The sequence below is a fragment of the Falco cherrug genome, chromosome 13 (genome assembly GCF_023634085.1).
Source record: "Falco cherrug isolate bFalChe1 chromosome 13, bFalChe1.pri, whole genome shotgun sequence".
NCBI lineage: Eukaryota > Metazoa > Chordata > Aves > Falconiformes > Falconidae > Falco > Falco cherrug.
Window position 1 is genome coordinate 18,481,704 of NC_073709.1, and position 20,082 is coordinate 18,501,785.

General features: G+C 42.8%; 1 protein-coding gene and 1 long non-coding RNA gene across 2 annotated transcripts in view; both read left to right on the plus strand.

Moving 5' to 3' along the window:
• Positions 1 to 5,731, plus strand: part of LOC114015117 (uncharacterized) — a 65,434-nt gene extending 59,703 nt beyond the window's left edge. The window contains exons 6-7 of the long non-coding RNA XR_008734890.1: positions 495 to 582; positions 3,417 to 5,731. This is a non-coding gene — a long non-coding RNA (uncharacterized LOC114015117). The remainder of the gene's footprint in view (positions 1 to 494; positions 583 to 3,416) is intronic.
• A 353-nt stretch (positions 5,732 to 6,084) lies between these two features.
• CALM2 (calmodulin 2) lies at positions 6,085 to 19,573 on the plus strand. The gene is made up of 6 exons (XM_055725536.1): positions 6,085 to 6,241; positions 10,730 to 10,760; positions 15,929 to 16,072; positions 16,146 to 16,252; positions 17,150 to 17,285; positions 18,677 to 19,573. The coding sequence occupies exons 1-6, from the start codon at positions 6,239 to 6,241 to the stop codon at positions 18,703 to 18,705; spliced, it is 450 nt and encodes a 149-aa protein (XP_055581511.1). The 5' UTR covers positions 6,085 to 6,238; the 3' UTR covers positions 18,706 to 19,573.
• The last annotated feature ends 509 nt before the right edge of the window (positions 19,574 to 20,082 follow it).

Here is a 20,082-nt window from a genome sequence, read left to right on the forward strand (position 1 = left end):
TCAAAATGGAAAACTGCCAAGTTCTTCCTTGACCACCGTCTTCCCAGATCTCCACATGAGGGAAAGTTTAAACAGTTGCTCGGATGCATTTTGTCAAGTTTATTAATTCCATTATACTCCTCCTTCACTTCATATTTTGTGGGCTTGGCTTCAGGCAAACTGAAACCACTCTATAGCAATGGTAAAGTCTGGTTGGTGAATAAGCATATTTTATATGTGTTTTCCCACTGAAAATGGCAAAATCCTAGCCACTGCACATTTGCAAGTACTTTCTTGCTCGTATTTATCAAACTGAAGAGAGTCTCCATTCAAGACTGAGGTTTATTACCATGTCCACAGACATGCAGGATGCAATTCGAACGGCTTGTGACTCATGCAGTGCAGCTGTAAGTGCCATGGCGATAATAATCGTGTGGCAGTTCCCATGGACGAAGGCTTCTGGTCCATGTGTGGAAGTGCAGGTGACTCTTGAAGACCTTCTCTTTCTCTTATAGCTCATCAAAGGAAAGAAAAAGAAGCCTTTGCAGAATCTGATGTCATTGGAATACATTCTGCAATTTCCTGGACTTTATGCTGCTTCTTGTAAGTGTTCTGTTATTATTGCCAGTCCCTAAAAAACAGGACTGTACTTTACTATAGATGATGGCTGTGGGATTTCTGTTATCTTGGAGCAAATATGGTTTTTATGCTTTCCTTCTTATTAAGGTATTTGAGAAAAAGAAACGCAGAAAAAGCAAGATCTTGCTCATAGTTAGTGTTGAAGGCCATCTATTCTCACACTTTAAGAACATGGTTTAGAAAGGGGATCTTCTACTGCCTCTGCCCAGGTACCTTTTTCTCATCTTTCCAGAATGATATGCTGGTGAGATGAAGACCTAGAGCTATGTTTTCCTCATTGGAGTCCAGAAAATACTGCAGGTTTACGGACAATGTGCCATCAGAAATCAGCATAAAATGGAAGCAGTTGTTTATCAATTTAAAACAACAACAACGGGGGAAAAAAAGGCAGAAGAAAAGAGTGTGAGCCTCACTGGCTTTCTACTCTTAATCCTAGTCTAGAGCCTATGATTCGATATCGCATCTTCCTCCAGCTTCTCTGTTTTATGTGAGTGCACCTATCTACTTTTGTGGGCTCTCCCATGTTGTTTCATTTTAGTGAATGGTCCCAATGCAGTTAAAAGACTCAGCTTTAGGTCACCTGAATCAGCTTTACAACACCGAGCCTTGAGTAGGGGAGCCATGTAATCCCCACAACAGAGCTCTACATCTGCTAACTGCGAAGCTGAATGGCTTCTTGAGTGGCTCTGGCAGTTTGTGTTGAGCACCACACTGCTAGACCTGCCTTGCTATCCATATCTGAGTTACTTAAATGCTAATTTGGACATGCCCGTATCACTTCCAGCATTGACACAGCTATGTAACATAATATTCTGAAAGCATTTGCAGTCCCTTCTACCTGGGACTCAGACCACGTAGCGCTCTCGTCTGTGCACTTCCTACAGAAACCAAAGGGGTGGGAGGAATCCCCTGTCCTATTGCGTAGGGGAAGAAGTGCCATCCCAGTGAATTATGGGCACTGGATGCAGTCCAGGTGTGAGTGCTTCAGGGATGACACACAAAGGACAGGGCAAAGCTTTCAACACGCAAGCAAAAAGCGCAGCTATTCCCACAACCATGTTTATATTAGAGGCAGTGTCTTCCGACAGTCAACAAACCTCAATTTTTTTTCCTGACCACTGCTGCCATCCAGGTGAGGGAAGGGTAGCTGGATGAGCAGTCACCCCAATTCCTCCCAGTTCTCAGCATTCTGGGTTGTTTGATCAATAGATGCCCTCAGGATACCAGAAATGGAGATGTCTCATTTAGTACCTTAAAATTTTGCACAGCGAAGTTTTTCCTTGCTGAGGGTGGAATGGGCCTTCCAAGTACCTTTGAGTGGCTAAATATTGATTTACACCCTAGTTTTATCCCCATAAAGTTGGAACACCTTTCTCAGGTGGTAGGTTCTCTGTTACAGACAGAACGGTAAAAAATTATACCCATTATGCAAAACCAGCCAAGAACTATTCTCCTTTGGTATGTAGCAGTTAGTTAAATGCTAAGTTTTAGTACTTGATGTAAGTAAAGAACTTTTTTCTTCTTACTGCAGAAACTCACTTAGAAAAATTGCAATTAATTTCTAATTAGGTTGTTCAAATTATTACTATAATCTGCACAGCAATGACATAGCAAAACTTGAGGAGGCAGCTATAGCGTTTTATAGCATTGCACAGTGCTCTGTATACATCAGTCCACACGATCCATTAAAGTATTATTAAAATGATAGAATAAATTGACTTTGCACAATATTCAATATACCACGTACAGTAACTGTGAAAATTGCTGGCATATACAGCTCATCTAACATTGTAACTCAAATTACTTTTCTAATTTGTTGTCCCCATCCTGAAACTGGACTTCTATATGACTGTATTCCTGCGGGGGGGGGGGGGGGGGGGGGGGGGGGCGGGTTGAAAAAGGAAAAAAAAGCACAGTGCAGAAACATTGACAGATATATTAAATTACATACAAGAGAGAGAAATTATCACGTTAAAAAGTCTGAGTTGGTAGAGCTATACTGGGCCATTGCAACAGAGAAATTACAGTCAATTCCCATTATTGCTCTGTCAGAGGTGTCAGAGTCGCAGCCCGCAGCTGCGGCCGGTCAGTTGATGTATTTCCCTGCCTCTCACCGCACATGCAGGCTGCAGAGAGTGTCAGCTAGGCTGCTGGAAAGCAATTCTGCCTCTGTAGGCTACCGAGAGTGGATCCTGGCCTCAATATACCTGAGGAGCTGTTGTTTTACTTACCTGAGGTTGCTAACAACCTCTTTGCAAGGGGGATGAATTCCCCCCTCTCCCATCAATGTCACTGGGGCGTTTGCTTTAATGCTTAGTAATGCCGCTGTTAAGTGTTGGTGTAATTTCACTGGTAGTGTAATTGCAAGTTAACTTGGTGGCTGATCTCCTCAACAGATGGAAGCAGGGTGGGGGTGGTGATGAAACCCACAGGAAATGGGTGCTGCTGGAGGAAAACGCAGATGGAAAAAAAGGAGACACATAAGAACAGAGAAAGGGGAGAGAAAGAGATCAAGGAACCAGGGGGCTTAAGAAACACACGGCAGAGAAAGGCTGCTCTGAATGACCAGTTCTTCTACCTTCAGAGAAAACTGAACCTAACTAAAAAGAGAATTTGATAAATTACAGATACTCAATACTTTAATGGACGTATACAGAAATAAACAGTATGGTGGTCGGTGGCCAGGTTCTCTGGGACCTGAAATTCTTGCATTCAGGTCCCTGCTCCTCAGCAGACCCTTAAGCCATAATTAAAGAGCCTACATTTTATTTATGCTGTGGGCCTTATGTTTCCTACAGCCTCTGTGCTCCTGAGACCGGCAGTGGCAAACTCCAGGAACAGGACTCGGACAGAACATGCAGTTCTCGGTACAGCCCTTCCATATACTTCTCATCAAATCTCTCAGGACCTGCTTCACAGAAATGTTGACATACCTAACCTCAACCGATTCCTTGAGCCTTGGCACCCGAGTAACCCGCCCATGCGTGAAGCTGGGTGTCACGATGCTTTGCCTCTCTGAGCCACTGTGAAGATAAAGGACAGACGCCAAGGAAAGGGCTCAGTAAACCAGGCCCAGCACCACGCACACGTGAGCATTTCAATGCCAGGGCTTAAGCTAATGTCTCCGCAGGAGATGGTTTTGCTCCACACAGATGCACCAGTGCTCTGCTCTGCTCCAGATCTGGGGGTGCGACATACATGCACCCTGAGCGGTGCTATGCCACTTCTATCCCAAATCTAGAGCAGATGATGAAGTCAAGAACTTGTCTGCAGTGATTCACGCCTCTGGAACTGTAAAGAAGTTGGGAACGTCAGAGCAATCCCTAAAACTGATTCAAAGGGGCACAGGGAGGAGTAAAACTGCTTGAAGCCATCTTGATGCCTCATGAATCCACGTCGAGCATAGTGTGACCATAGGTGGGGATTTGCTCCTATTTCACATCTCAGAGGTATGAGGAGGTGTGCATAACAATAATCTTGGCATTTATTGCTTTCTCTGAAAAGTATTTTGTTCATCTAGGTATATATTACAGAGAGAAGAAATGTTATAAGAGTTTGAAGTGAAAATAGTTTAGATGTGCTTGATTTGTGGACTATAAATACACTTAAGCGTGTATATATATTAGGAAGCCTAAAAAAACTAGTGTATCACAAAACAGTAACTGCAGATTTCAAGGCTGAAGGCCAAATTTAAGTACACCATGTTGTTTTCTGTGTTCCCTATGATCAATCACAAAGTGAGTAGAGAAGCTGAGAGGCACAGGGCTTGATGAAGGGGTCTCTGATTATTGTAAGAAATCAGGCCTTGTTCTGGGTTCCCCCACCCCCCTTTGTTCTGAAGTTTGGTAGACACGAGATTAGTTCTGAAAAGAGAGCAGGCCCTGAGAACTGCAGTCAATATTCAGAGGGAAAAACTCACAGAATTTTTGTTAAAAATTTGTTCATGCCAGTCCCCTCCCAAGCACATCCTATTTATATGGCCTATAAAGCAAAAAGGCTGTGAAGACCGGAGACGAATGAAGCCTCTTCAATGTGTGAAGTGAGTGCCGTTGCTCTAGTTTGTGTAATAGCAGTGATAAGTAGATAGGTATAAAACACTGTTTGTTTAAGTACTGTATAAATATCCACTAAATAATTCTTGCAATAGATATGGAAGTAGGTAATTTTTATTGTAATATGGTAATTTGCATTCAAACTTAGCTCAGAAAACCCAAGACTTGGGCCTCCAAAATTTAGTAACGTATTTATGGCCCCAAAATAAGCGTTGTGCTTTTCAGAGGTGACAGGTAGGCCTGCTTTCACTGAACTCAGCCAGCATTGTGGCTGTTTGTTGAATTATCAGTTGTTTATGCCTTTGAAAATGTATTTGCAAGTTTGAAAATTTTGTCTGGAGTGATGTGCCCAAATGCATCTTAGGGGAAACCCTGGTAAGGCTCGAGATCCTAGTGCTGGATTGCTGGCCACCGGCCTTGCCCTGGCAAGCACGGCACCAGGGCGTACGTGGTCTGTAGCAGGGGAATCTGTTCTTTTAAACAATGCTACCGGCCATAAGGCATCTCTGGTGTGCAGAGCCAGGTGGGAATTGTTCTGGACCGTTCTGGCTGCAGAGCCAGTCTCGTTTAGTAACTGTGGGTGAGGCTTTCCGGAGCACAGTGAGATAAGGCTTGAAACGTTCTGGAGAGGCGCTCCCGGGGATATGCAACTCAGGTGCACCTCGGTGAAGCCCCGGGGTGACGCACCGAGACAGGCCGCTGCCAACGCCGGGCCGCGGCCCCACTTCGAGGCCTGCGGTCCAGGGCCTGCTCCAGCCGGGCCTGCCTGCCTCCCTCCGCGCCCCACCGCGGCCTGTCGGGGGGAGGCCCCGCTGCCCCCGAGCCTCTGCGGCGGCGGCCCTGCCCGCCCAGCACGCCCCGCCGCAGCGCCCGCCGCCCGCAGGCCGCGCGGCCGGCCACCGCCGCAGGCAGCGCAGCAGAACGGGGCAGGGCCCGGCGGCCGGGCAGCGAGCGGAGCGCGGCGGGGCGGGCGGCGGGGCAGGTCAGCGGCGCCCCCCCGGGGCGGGCCGGGCCGGGCCGGGCCTCGCGCACTGCGGGCGGGGGGAGGGGTAACCGCTTCCCAGCCCAGACTGTGCATGTCCAAGTGACGCATTGCAGGTACGAATCCACCAATCAGCGCGCTCCTCCTGGAGTCCCTGCACTCCTCGGCATTTTTTTTTCTAAAATCCCCCTCCGCCCAGAGAAATAGTCCCTCAGCCTGTCTCCTCCGGCACCCCCCCATGCCGTTCCACAAGCGCAGCCCCACTCTTTCCCGCATCTCGCCCTTTCCTGCGCCGGGGCCTGGGGGCTCGGGGGCAGAGGAGGGGGCGCGCTCGGGGTGAGGGGGGGGCCTGCCGAGAAGAGCGCGAAGAGCCGGGACTTCTTTCGCAGCTCCGTTCCCCGGCGGGGAAAGGGGAGGGGGGAGGGAGCGGCGCGGAGCGATCCGGGCGGGCTGTGAGGAGGTTTATGAGGCACTGCTGGCGGCCAGGCAGGGCTCAGTGTGAGGCGAGCTGTAGAGCGGTCGGGTTGCTCGTGTGCTCTGTACAGCCGTTAGCTTCTACCACACCCCACAGCCAGGCCGAGCCACCATGGTGAGTCCCTGGGCATGGGGCAGCGATGGGACTTCGCGGGTGCTGGTTTGGTGCTTAATGTGTGGGGCGCGGGGGTGGGGGCGCTTGTGGTTGTGTGCGGGCGGGTGGGTGGTGGGGAGAGGGGCAGATGGTTTGGGTGGTGTGGGGTGAGGGCGCCTGCAGAAGGGCAGGGGTGAAGGCGTCCCTTGCCGCGGCCGGCGGGCTGAGCCCTGCAGCGCGGGCAGGCTGGGGTGGAGGGTCCCTCTCGGAGGCGCCGTCTGCGTAGGAGGAAGTGGCGGTGGACGAATCCCGCCCGGGTCTTTTTCCCGCCCTGGGGCGTTGGTGGGGATTCAAAATTCAAACTGCCACTCGGTTCGAGCGCCATGACGCTTTGTCGGGGCGTGGGGGGGGGTGTGGGGGAGCGGCAGATAACGGTTCCTCCTGGGAGGAGACCCGCGTGGGGGGGTGCCGGGAGGGGGGAAGGAGTCTGCCACGATGGCACCAGCTCCACTTTCTTATCGCTTCCTCCCCCCACCCCCCCGGCAAGCCGGCCAGGCCGGCTGAATGAGGCTGGGGAGCCAGCGGCGCGGCAGCGCTGCTGTCAGCGCTTAAGATGTCTGGCTCGCTAGCGAGGTGTGTTGCGCCTGGTAATAATGCAATGCGGAGTCCTGCAGCTTCTGAGCAGCATGATGATGAGGCGCAGGCTGCCTCACTGCACCATCTCCCTCCTTGCTAGACCTGTTGTCAGCTCACGTTGGAGCCGCTCTCCCCTGCCGACTTCATGATAACGCCTTGCTGTCGGTGGCTCTATTGAACAAGGGATTTTGTTTTTTTTTAACAGTTTTGGCTTCTCGTTTTGGTCATTGCGATGGACAGTCCTGCATTTTCTTGATCAAGCGCAATTTATTTTTCCTAGCGATACGTTTGTTTAGGATTTTAATCAACTGTCGAAATAGAACACATTTTGTGGAATTGGAGAATGGTTTCAAATTCGGTTAAAAGGATATGAGTTTAGATTTTTTAATTAAAACAAGTGGATACTGAAACACGTACAAAAAGGAATAATTCTGTCGAAAAAGCAATGCCAGTGGCCACTTAGTACTATCTCTGCATTGAGAGAAGATATGCAGTATAGTGGAATTGCCTTGCCATTCATTACATGCTTTTAAGGAATCGCATCACTTGAACTCTCCATGTGTAATGTGAACGATGGGTACTTAAAATTAAGGGTTTGGGTTTTTAAAATGTTCTCACTGGGCAAAGAAACTGCCTGAATTTGTTCTTTTACTTGAATTGTGAACCTATACAGCAAACATCTATAAAGGAAAAAAGCAGTGAATGTAGCAGCGAAAGACTCTTACTGCTTTTAGTCATCATCCGTACAGAACCAAAAATGGAGTATCTTCAAGCAAGGTCTATATAAAAATGGGTGTGTCCAGGAGGCACAGTGACACTTTGAATGTGGTTATAGTTCATCCTGACAGACCAGACTGGCTAAACCTGTGAATATATGTAGTCCAATACAGCATATGCTAGATGAAGTAAAATGATTTGCTCCCAAAATCGGCTAACTTTCTGTAAGTGTAATTTTAGCCCTTATACGCTAGCCTGTCTAGTTCTTCAGTTAAGCTTGCCAGAACAGAACTGTCCATTCGGACCTGACACCTGTGAAGTATACCAAAATGCCAGGTTTTGGAGGTGAAGGGTGTTGCCTGTTCTGTGATTTGTTGACTGCTTTCTATTAGGCATCGTTAGTAGCTCTGAGGATCTTCCAAACAGATTACTGCATCGCAGCTACGACTGTAATGAAACACTACCTCTAGAGGCTGCATGTGCCACTGAAACTGCTGCACACGCAACAGCTCCCCTTCTTTCCTAGGAGACTTAGATTCTTTGTCAGGCCCTCAACATAATCTGATGGTGGGGGGATGGGACCTATTGCAGTGAAAATGAAAGTGCTGCAGTATGGATTGGAGAATGCTGTGTCAAAGCTGTGATGGGTTCCCCGGCTCCATCCAAGGTTTTCAGGTGGATCGTGGCCATGGTAAGGGGCATATCAAAGCTTCAGCATGTAATTTAACTGTTTATGAGGTTGGGTTGCATTACTGATGGTGTGCATGCTATCACATGTATGGTGTACGAGTGTCTAGCTTAAATTCAGGACAGAGAAATCCAGAGGGTCCCTCTAGGAAGGCCGCAGTGGCCTGGAACTCTTAGGCATAGATCCGGGCTAATAGCCCCTCCACCTGAGTGGCACAGGAGGGAGTGTTCTGGCAGACTTGGCTGGCTCCGCCTTTTGCTGCTGTTGCGCAGCAGTCCCTGCAGAGCCTAGCACTGCAGAGTACAGATGGTGTTTGTTCAACCTTGCCCCACCTCCTAGCTTATCTTTCAACTGCCGTATACCTGTGGCTTCTAATAAGCCTTGTGCTCTTCTCAAACACTGCACCTCTTACAGGTACTGACAAAACTTAGACAAATTTATGGTTAGTGGTTCTAGGACGCTTTATGTTGCTGGAAGTGTTAGAAAGGAAGGGTTCAGGCACACTTAACAGCTTAAACACTGCTTAATGTCATGTGTTTTATATAAAACTGTTTATATAAACCAGTATGTGACTCAACTTGGTAACCCGTAAGTATTGACCTAAATAAAACTGGGTTCTTGCTACTTAAATCTGATCTACAGTTTTCTGTGGATATAAATATCCTACAGAAATGTAGCACATAGTTCTCTTCACTCAAGCAATAAAAATGTAAATAGCATGCAAAGGTATGAGTCTGTCTCCGTTAATGATACGCTCCAGACAAGCAAAAATATGTTAGATTTCTTTTAAATGACTAGCAGAATGCTTCCATCTCAGAGTCTAATGTTGGTTGAATTAGTGATGTGCTCAGCAGTGCTGCTGCCACTGTAGACAGTTTTATTATTTTAAACAAAAAGTTGAACCTGGATGGTAATACTTCTTACAGCTGCTGAAATTGGAACAAGTGGAGTTGAGCTGCAAATACCCATTGGCTGCTCTTTCTAGAAGATGCTCAGTGGTGTGATCTTGATTTTTAAAGAGTAGGTGAGCCACAGGCAGTCTGAAGAATTGCTGGTTATGGCTTTGTCTTGGGCTGTTGATGTATTGTATCCATATGTGTTTTTGTAAGCAGTGTAGCTCTTGTATGGCTACTTAAGGAGCTAACTTCATTCCTGTTGCAGGAAGAATATCCAAAGCTGGTAATATCTAAGTTTGTATGCAATATAGGAATCTAATTAAAATTGAAATTAAAGTAAAAATTGACAGGTGGTGTATATATTTTTCTAAGTTACATTGGCAGATGGCTGATGTGTAGAGATATTTGTGGGCACAGCTAATGACTGAAAATATTTCAAACTTAATATTGCAGTAATTATAAAAAGGTTGTTGCTGAAATGGTTGTGATAGGAACAACACTAAAAAAGTGGCATTGAACTTAAGACAGTGAATGTATCTTTTATGTATTTTAAGGTGGGGGTTTTTTGACTCTTGGGTAGAGTACTGTGGGGTAAAGAGCTCAGGGAGCTTCCTTGAAGGAATTGCATGCCCTTTTTACTGCAACTCAATTTAAGCTATCCATAATTTGTTTCTGAAGAAGCAGCTGATTTGGAAAACCTAGGGAAGGTATTTCTACAGTCCTCAAATACCTTTGTGCTCTTTCAAGAGTGAAGTTCACTTTGGGTTTGGCCTTGAAGATAGGGGGGGTTTATTGCTGTCAAATACAGTTGATTCAAAACTGTTCAGTGATAAAGCAAAATGAGGTATAAACTGGGGCTTATCAAACTGATACAGAAACTGTCTTACTACTGAACTTTTCTTTAGTGGCCCTGTAAACTCTTATGGTACCTGAGTCTGTATATAATGCTCTGAAAAAAAGTCTAGACAGCCATATGACACATGCATTAAAATTATCAGGTTTGTCTGAAGCTGCTAGTACTGATTATATGGACTCTTGACTTTTATGACCAGGTCTTGGGCATGAAGCTTCATGTTAGTCAAAGGATGATTTAATTCTAGAGTATATTCTTCTAATTATGGCATTGTAACTTAGCAGAAGAGAGTAGTCTGCCATAAAATTGGTATTTGGGTGTTACTGCTACCTTACTTAGACATAAGGTGTTTAGTGATAAAGCTGAGGCTAGTTTACCAAAGTATTACTGCTAGTAGTCTGCTGTGTTAATGAGTTTTTAATCAGTCTAGAGGTACCTGTGTGCCTTGAGTTTGCTAGTGTTACTTGGGCAATTGATTGATGCACATGGTAGTCTGGGTGTACTGTATATTGCAGGCTCAGGAAATGCAAACAGGCTGCCAGGCTTACTTAGCAAGCAATCCTGATGGCTTTTGAGCTGTGTTAGTTAGGACTATTTCAGAATGCTACAGATTTAAGTCCTGAAGAGCAGCTGCCGTATTCAGAGGCCTCTACAAGTCTGTGTCTTAATTTTGCCTTGATGTTTATCTACAACTATAATGATACTGTCTTTTATTGCAGGCTGATCAACTGACAGAAGAGCAGATTGCAGGTGAGGCTTTTACATGCTGCGTTGCTACTCCTATTTGACCTGGCACATCTCTTAATCCACTGACATTGAGTTACACAAGATATTTAGCTTTCTTAGATACTAAAAAAGTATTGTAGAATGTTTTAATTTGTCACCTAAGTTTTAAAGGCTCATGTACTATAAAAGCACCATGGACACAGTGAATTTTTGTCCTCTAGAATAGTTAGACAATCCTCATAGATAGCTTTATGAGCTGGTACACTTGGGACCCTTTCTTTTTCTCTCATGACTACAGAATTGTTCTGAGTGCAAACTGAAGGGTGGTGGGAGGGGGCAAATCTCTAAAGTTGGAATCTGGAGTGCTTTTCTAGCAGAAGGAAAAAAAAACAAATTACTTTGAGGTCTCCTGTCAGTGGAGATGTTTCAGAGTGTGGCTGTTTTTGACAGCAGAGACTGGCTTCATGAAGGCAACTCCTGATACTCCATATTTGGAACTGCATTGTGTACTTGGACACAAGTGTTCTGTGCACTGTTCTGATGGTCTGGTGCTTGCTCTGAAATGCTTGAATAAATATTTAGTTGGACCCCTAACAATGGCTTCTATGCACTAGCAACTGTCTACTAGTGACTGAAATCTCTGGTTATCATGTCTCCTACTCATGTAGGTTGCACAAACTAATACCTGTCACTGCCCTCTGTAGACTGATTTCAATTTCAATAATTGATGTAACTTAAAGCTGGTAATGCAGAACTCAGCCTTGCCATGGACATTAAAAAACTTGAGTTTTGATCTGACAAATGTATTGTGTTAATACTGGAAAGTCAGTGTGTGTGTAATGGCCATGTGAAGTTATTTTAGAGGGTGTTAGGGTTCTGCTAATCTAATAGTACCAGGTCAAGCATACAAATAACAGTCTCTAAGAGGTATTGCTGTTTAACTATAGTGTAGCTCTTGAAGATGCTGTATTAAACAGAAGATTCATAATGAGACAGTTTGTTTTTACCGTAATTGCCAAATTTGAAGTGTAAGAACATTCTTCTGTAGCTTTTAGACTTCAGAAGCTTGCTTTATTTAACTCATAGGAGACTAATTATGGTTTTGTGGAAAGTCCTTAGTCTATTTACTTGTTGCCATGGTACTGTCTTACGAGTAGGCACAAGCCAAATCTAGTTCAACTTGAGATTTTTCTGGAAGTGGCCTACATATCTTGAGGGTTTTGTGATCAGTTTAGTTGGAGCAGGCTTTATCGGTTGTCACTGCTGTCTTTCAATAATGGTTCATTGTTGCAGTTCTTAACTGTAGAAGCTTTATATTCCATAATCAGCTACATCAACTACTAAACAGGAAGCTTATTAACACTACCTTGGGATTAGTGCAAATGTTAGCTATTCAGTAACAATAGTATAGTTCTTAGAGCCGGAAGTGAGTATTAATAAGCTTGTCATACTGAAATAGAGGGTCTTCGTCTGTGTGGAAGGAGTAAAAGTATAACTTCAGTACCCAGTGTAAAACTACGTGCCACTTTCAGTTCTGCAGTGGTGTTTCATGAAGCAAATGTATTTGCAAGTAAATGATAAATCTCTGATGTGAAGACATAAGCCCACTGCTGCTCTGTTGGAAAACCATCCCTAGTATGGCTTAGGAAAGGTTGCAGCCAACTAAGCAGCCTGCTTAGTTTTGCTGTCAAAGGCCAGTGTCTTGCATGGGAAGAATGTTACAGGTACAGTTCACATGTTTTACGAAGGCTGTGTGGTTTTAAAGGCTTGGCCCCCCTACTCTTCCATTTCACCTTACCTGAAGATAGACCTAGCTTTTGATTTGAAGGCAGGCTTAAGAAAATGGTACTGCAATGTAGAGACACTGTTGTCTTAAATAGAAGGCCGAAGTAAAGGAGCAGTTTCTCCTGGGCTGAAAACAAATCCTCCACTTCTGCTGTGAAGCACCAGAATACAGTTGTTAGAAAATAAGAACACCTGGAATCTATGGAACTCATTGGTCATACGGGAGTGAAGCTTCTCAACATAGTGGGGATGAAAGAATTCCCAGGTTTTGCTTATATGAAAGACTGATGATTTTTTTTTTGAAAACGGCATAGGTACAGATTGCGAATGCATGTGAATGCTAGTTGCAGCTTCACTCAGTAAGAACTGAAGTTGCCAAATCAAATGGGTTTCCATTTGGTTAAGTGTTGTGTTAACAAGAGGTATATAGGTCAGGACCACTTGATGTGGGTGGTCAGGGAAGAAAAAAAGTCTAAAGATGCTATTGCCCCAAAGCAACTAGTCTAGCAAGCTATACATCCTTCCATTAGACCTCATAGACATCTAAACGGGCTCTCTGAACAAGTAGGCCTATGTATGGTGTTCATTGTGCCTTGTTCCTTTAGTGTGCCCTGGTTCTCTGTTGGGGATTTGACCACATGAGTTATTTAGAAATTATTTCATAGTAGAAATAGCTGTGTTTAAGTGTTGTGCTCCTGGTAGCTGTGAAGAGAACAATTGACATTCTGCTATAAAAGTTCCAGGCATAGCTGGCTAAAATGCATGAGTGGGAGTGATAGGTTCAGTGAACCGGAACTACTGGGTCACTGAAGACTGCCACTTCATCTGGAAAGGTGATGTGATGCAGAGTTGCCTCAGAAGCTACTGTTAGAACGTTGTGAGCTAGGGTGTTAGAGTTCACATTCTGTTGGACTACCTTTCTTTGGGGCCTGGAGGTAGTCTTTTGATGCAGTGTGTTTTTCAGAAGGAAGGAAAGGCTGAGACATTGTAGGCTGGCCTGAAGACTACTAGTTCTGCTGGCACTGTCCTCCGGTTTCTCAAAGGTTAGCCTTATGTAGAATGCCAGAGAATTTTAATGTGCAGCTTGATACGGAGGAGTGTTGAATAGAGGGAAGATTTGCTTTACATGCTACATGGGGTCAAAGGTGTTTAAGTGTGGGAGGTGTGTATTTATAATCTGAATGTTGCAGGAAGGCAGAATTGAGTTGCTCACAGCAGTATTTCATAGCTACCTTCCCTGGCCATTGCCACAAATGTATGCTACGTGGGTTTTGTTCTAGTCTGAACTGTATCTGCATAGGTTGTGGTTCCTTAGTTCTAATTACTGAAGGTGATTGAAGAGGTGTATTTATCATACTCTAACGATTCAGCATTTCAAACAGGAATATGTTCCTCATTCTTGATGCACTTTCTTGAAGTTTACAATTTATAGCAGGTTATTTCTTAGTCTGCAGCATCTTTGATTAAAAGAAGGGTAAAGAGTTGTCCATTGAGTAGTTAATTTTGGGTGTTCAGAATATACCACTGAATGGCCTGTGTGTCTTAGAGTTTTGTGTAAAAAAAAAAAAAAGTACTACATTTTCTAGACAGGGTCATTGCAGTACTGGGAAGTTTGCTTCACATTTGGGTTAGTAATAGTTGACCTTCAAGCCAAGGATGAACTGGTTAATGGCTAAACATTTTGAATAACACTTAAGTGCCTGACTCTTTACCAGACTCTTGACGAAGACTCAGTTTTGCCCTTTTGAGGTCCTTCTGTGATGGACTATGAACTTTTCTACTAGGCTTGACCCAAAAGCCTGTTCTTCCCTGTTGTAAAACTTTACTCTTAATAAAGTCCAAACTTACTGAAACCCCCTGAAGACCATTTGGAAATTGCTGTAGGTTCAGGTTATAGCTTCCTGTTTGGGTAGGCCCACTTCTACTTTGATTATACAACACTGGCTTGAAACTTTTTTCTGGTCCTGTGGTAGCCTTGCTCTGACTTATGTGCTAAACAGTGAGAGTTTGCTTTTGGAACACTTCAAACTGTTAGATGAAGAGTGGTTTTTTTCCTGGATGGGACTCAACTGTGGCTCTGGTGGTGTAGCTGCATTCATGAACTATGAAAAGCCTATTTTTGTAGTTGCATTTTTAACACTTGACAGCTTGTACTCACCTCGAGTGTTTCAGATTACAAAACGGATGAAAGAAGACTTTAATCAGTTAATGTGAAAACACAACTTTTACTGTAACTAATTCTGGTCTGGGAAACCCACCATCTGGAAAGCTAGTTGCTTGGAAATACTGAAAAATTAATTCTTGGAAGTAGTTCTGATGCAGAAGTACCCTTGAGCTAATGAGTTCTCTGAAGGCATGATCTCAGGTGCCTTGAAAGCTGTGAAAAGATCTGAGCTATACAGGGAATAGATAAGGGTTTTTGCATGTTTAACTATAACTTGTGTATGAGCTACTACATACAGTCCAGTGAGCTAGTTTAAGGTCTGTGGGCAAAGACAAACAGATGGCATGGATTAAAACCAACTCCATTTTTGGACTGGACAATTAAACATGTTATGCTTGTATTAATATTGCTGGCTACAATACAGTCATTGTAGGGGATTAAGAGGTAGCATTGAAACACAGTTAAGCAGCCTTAGAACTGTTTTTGACTAGTTCGATGAAGCCCACTTCAGGATACAGTAGCACTGAAGCAATTTTCTAAGCAGCTTTTCAGAAATTAAGACTGCAGTGACTTCCCTCCTTGAACAACTGACTGGAGTTGTGTATATATGTAGACAAACTGCAAAGTCCAATGGGAGAGACCTGGGAGAGGTTCCTCTTTAGCTAGATATGGCCAGTTAAGAGCTATGGTACTGCAGCTTCACATAGCATAAACTGTTCAGACTTGTGTGTCCAGCGGAAGTGGTTTATAATGAGAAACTATTTTTAGTTTGGTCTGATTATACGTTTTTTCACTGACTAGTCTCCTTTGTTAGTAATAGAAGCACTGTTAAGCTGTAGCATTTGTTGTACTTTGAGTACTGTTTTTTGGCTTTCTCAAAGTAATACTATTTTCTCATGAGGTAAACTAATTCCTACTAAGGGAGTGGATTATTCTAGTTGCTAATAGCTGTTCCTTTCAGCTCTGTATTAGGGACTCTTCCCTGAGTACTTTTGAAATTGTTGACCTTCCATCTTACTTGGGTCAAAATGTGGTTGCTTGGTAGACTGGTGGGTGGTTTTCTGGATGCTGGTACTTCTGTATTGGCATTACAATTATAGCAGACTGAGCAGTATACCAAAATTTGTCTTGAGAATTAAGTTTTATAACTTACAACAATAAACAGCAGTGGGTTCTCATATGATTGGCCAAACTTTAACATTTTAAAGCTGAAGGGATTAACTCTATTTTTGTTGTTGTGCAGAATTCAAAGAAGCTTTTTCACTATTTGATAAGGATGGTGATGGTACTATAACCACAAAGGAGTTGGGGACAGTGATGAGATCGCTTGGTCAAAACCCCACAGAAGCAGAGCTACAGGATATGATCAATGAAGTAGATGCTGATGGTAAGATTTTGTTAATAAGTAATATAATGAAGTGCCTAACAACTGTTTTTCTAACAAAGTAATTATCTTGCAGGCAATGGCACAATTGACTTTCCAGAGTTTCTGACAATGATGGCAAGAAAAATGAAAGATACAGATAGTGAAGAAGAAATTAGAGAAGCGTTCCGTGTGTTTGACAAGGTACCAAAATGTTTACCTTAACAAATACTTCTGTTGTGAAAAATTGGTCTGACTTCTAATGAGCTTCTTCATTGAACTGAGGGGTATCTGCAGTACTGTAATCTAGAACTTCTAGGTTAACTAGTCACCCTGAAGTTCAGTCTACTGTGGTACTGTACCTGGAAGTCAAATAAATCAATGTGATAGATAGTACTACCTACCACTTGCTATGATACCAAAATAAAAATTTGTACAAGTCTGGCAGCGAAATTGTTTAAATATTTAAAATGCTACTCATAAATCTTTCACTAAGTCTTTACTAAATAAATTGCTAGATGAGACTGAAGTTACTCAGCTTCTGAAGTAAGATGCACTTTTAAACAGAAAATAAATGTCTTGGCGTGTGGGGAAGAAAAAAGTCAGTCTGGAGTTCATATACACTAGTACTTGGATATCCAGTGTCCCAGGTAGGATGAAGTATGTGAAGGTAGTCTCCGAAGGCCTTGTGGCTTTGTGCTGGACTCACATGAAACAGGTGAATAAGATAAGTAGCTTCTGTTCTGGTCAAGAAATAGACACTTGAACCAGGCAGTCACATGATTGAATGGACATCTGTGATGCAAAAAGATTGCAAAAGGTGCAGATTGCTCTGTCCTGAGACATTTTTAATCACTGACAAACCTAGTAGACTGCATTGAGTAAGTTGTTTTTTAAAATGTCTTTTTAACACTAAGATCCTGGACAATACTGAAGATATGCTTAGAACTCTCATTTTCCTTGTGCAAGTGCTAGTAGTTTTAGTAAATATTTTACATAGAAACTGTGTTAACTTCTTAATGTTCACCTTGCTCCGTACTATTAAGCTAAGTCGCTAGGGCTTCGACAAGTCTATTCCAGTCTGTCTTTTTCCCCTCACAGGATGGTAATGGTTACATTAGTGCTGCAGAACTCCGTCATGTGATGACAAATCTTGGGGAGAAGCTAACAGATGAAGAAGTTGATGAAATGATTAGGGAAGCAGACATTGATGGTGATGGTCAAGTAAACTATGAAGGTAAGGAGTTGGTAACAGACTCTTTTTGTGTAGCACTTTCCGTGCTGGTAGCCACACAGAGTTGAGGTGAGATTTGGTCAACAGTTATTGTCCCTTTAAGCTAACGTCTTCCAGTATGTACATTGTGTACCTCTAAATAGGTGAATGTGCTGTTGCTACCTTTGTGCCAAAGGCAAAAAATTACTGTTAAACTGTGCAGTGTAATAATAACTTTCTGAATGTAATGATGTCTAATGACCATTAGAATAAGGAAGCTGGCAGAGATGTTCACATACTGTTCTGTCCACTAATGTTGATCTGACTGTAGCAAGTCACTCATTTCCTATTAATGCTTTTTAAATTACTAATTAAAAGGGGAAAGCCTCTAAAATATGCAGGAATTTCAAGACCTTTAGACTTCTTAAATTTCACACAAGTTAGCTGCAGCAGTAGCTTATTTTTATTTCCTTCTTCCTGGCATGGAAACTTCAATGGAGTCATGCAAGCAGGAGTTCTGTTAGACAACTGCTTGCAGCTCAGAAGCACTAAGCTTGTTTTTATTTTAACTTTCTGAGCACCTTACCTGAAAATACCCTAGCTCTTCTCTATAATACCCCTACTGTTGGAGGTGTAGGTGTGGCTTCCCTTTAAGGCCTTCTTGGTTGTGGCCTCAGTATGAGCAATTGTGAGTGAAAAGGCATTTTTATGAACAAGGCTGCTTCTCTGTAACCATACTTATGAATAAACTGTTTAGAAGCTGGCACTAGAGAGGGTAGGCATCCCTCTTGTTTCCGCTTGTTCTCTTGAAACTTGAGCAACTAAACTAGTTAACTCTTTTTGAAGTTTCTTCTTGCTATGGTACCTGAAACTATGGCTCAGCAAGATAAGTGAAGGAACCCTGTTGTGTGGGATCTAACTTCCAATGTATGTGACTAAGCAATGATTCAGTCGCTTAAAGCTGGTCAGCCAAAATAGTAAGACTTGGGCTATTCTGCTTTGGAAGAAAAAAATCATCAAACCAATACAGTGTCTTGCTTGTATACCTTTATTTAACTGATCTTTACTTCAACACAATTTCTACTGATTCTAAGTCATTCTTAAATATCTTGTCCCTATCTGTAAGTCAGTAGGCATGAGGATTCTGTAATGTTTTCTTTTGGAATAAAGGCTATTCTGAAATTCACTGAGGGACCAGTTTTTTAGTAAAAGAGGCCTTTTGCCTTTAAAACTATGGAGGTTTTTAGGTGTGATTGGTGGAAAAGGGGACTGTCTTGAAGATGCTTTTTTGAATGCAGCTGAAAACATAGTTTTGAAACAGTGTTCGGCACTAGTAAGACAGGTCACTTCTCAGATCTTGCAATTTAGATTTTTTTTTCTCTGAATAACTCTTATGCAACTCTTTCCTTTTACAGAGTTTGTACAAATGATGACAGCGAAGTGAAGACGTTGTACAGAATGTGTTAAATTTCTTGTACAAAATTGTTTATTTGCCTTTTCTCTGTTTGTAACTTATCTGTAAAAGGTTTTTCCCTTACTGTCAAAAGAATATGCATGTATAGTAATTAGAAGGCCATTCCTCCATGTTTTTCTCCTTTATCTTACTGTCATTGTTCTGATTTTTGGAAAATTGATCTAAGTAACAAATGTTGCATGTGGCTTACTCTGGATATTTAAGCCCTTCTGCACATCTAAAGTTAGATGAGTTGGTTAACTGAGGGAACATCTGGGTTGTCTGTTTTTAAAAAAGTAGCTTTCTTTAGGAGACTTAGGTATGACTAGTGTAACAAGTTACATAAAGTAAGTTAGGGTTTACCATGCATTAGCAATTCCTTAAAGTGACATGCTGGCTCTAGTTCTCCAGTACATAAAGGTGTTTATTCCACTTTCTGTGATGGAGGATGAAGACTCTTGCAGCTAACTGCAGGATAAAACCATGTGAATAGTATATATACATGTAGCTAATGCACTGTAAAAAAATCATTCTCCTAGCTTACTTAACAGTAACTTGTTTGTGGCCATACCTGTAACATGTTGTTGAAATGTGGAGTCTTAACGTTGTGGACGATTGACAGTCAACAATATGAAACTTAAGTTGCACTAATGCAAAACGGGTGATTTATCCAGGTACTCGTACACAAGTTTTTTTTGTACTGCTGGTCCTGTACCAGAAAACATTTTTCTCCTCTTGTTACTATGCTTTTTAAACTTTGTTTAGCCACTTATTTTCAAAAGAATCTGCTTATGGCACGATTTGCCTCAAATCCATTCCAAGTTGTATATTTGTTTTCCAATAAAAAAATTACAATTTACCCATACTGTTTCAATGTATCCTTGAATTATTTACAGGAATTGTTCAATACAGTTGCTGCTCTATGTGTTTCAGTATGTAGCAGTTTGGTTTGCTTATGCAATGGATTGGCTGTCTTAAAATGGCTTGGAAGGTGAAAACTTAGTCCTTAAACTCTGGCCCTTAATAGTATTGTTGACTTGAAGAAGCTTTCTTACTAGTAGTTTAAAATGTATTTTACAGTCTTGTGTGGAGCTTGGTGCTTCAATAAACTTACCGTAGTGACTGGCTATGCCCACTATCTGTAGACATTGTGAACTGGATGTTGACCTAGTTCAATAGTTGACCTAAAATTAAAATTCCTTGTTCGGACAACTAAACCTGTTTGCTTTCTTTTAATTATTTTGGAGTTTATTCCCTGTCAGCTGCTACATCGGGTAACTTTAGTCTCACACCTGGACTTCTCTGAAACTGCCATGTCTGAGTTGCCATTCAGGATGCAGTCAGCTCAGAGCACAGAAGGAAAACATT

Coding starts and splice junctions, on each gene's coding strand:
- CALM2 (XM_055725536.1), top strand. Junction 10,761..15,928: donor GACAGAAGAGCAGATTGCAG/GTGAGGCTTTTA, acceptor GTTGTTGTGCAG/AATTCAAAGAAGCTTTTTCA. Junction 17,286..18,676: donor TGGTCAAGTAAACTATGAAG/GTAAGGAGTTGG, acceptor TTCCTTTTACAG/AGTTTGTACAAATGATGACA.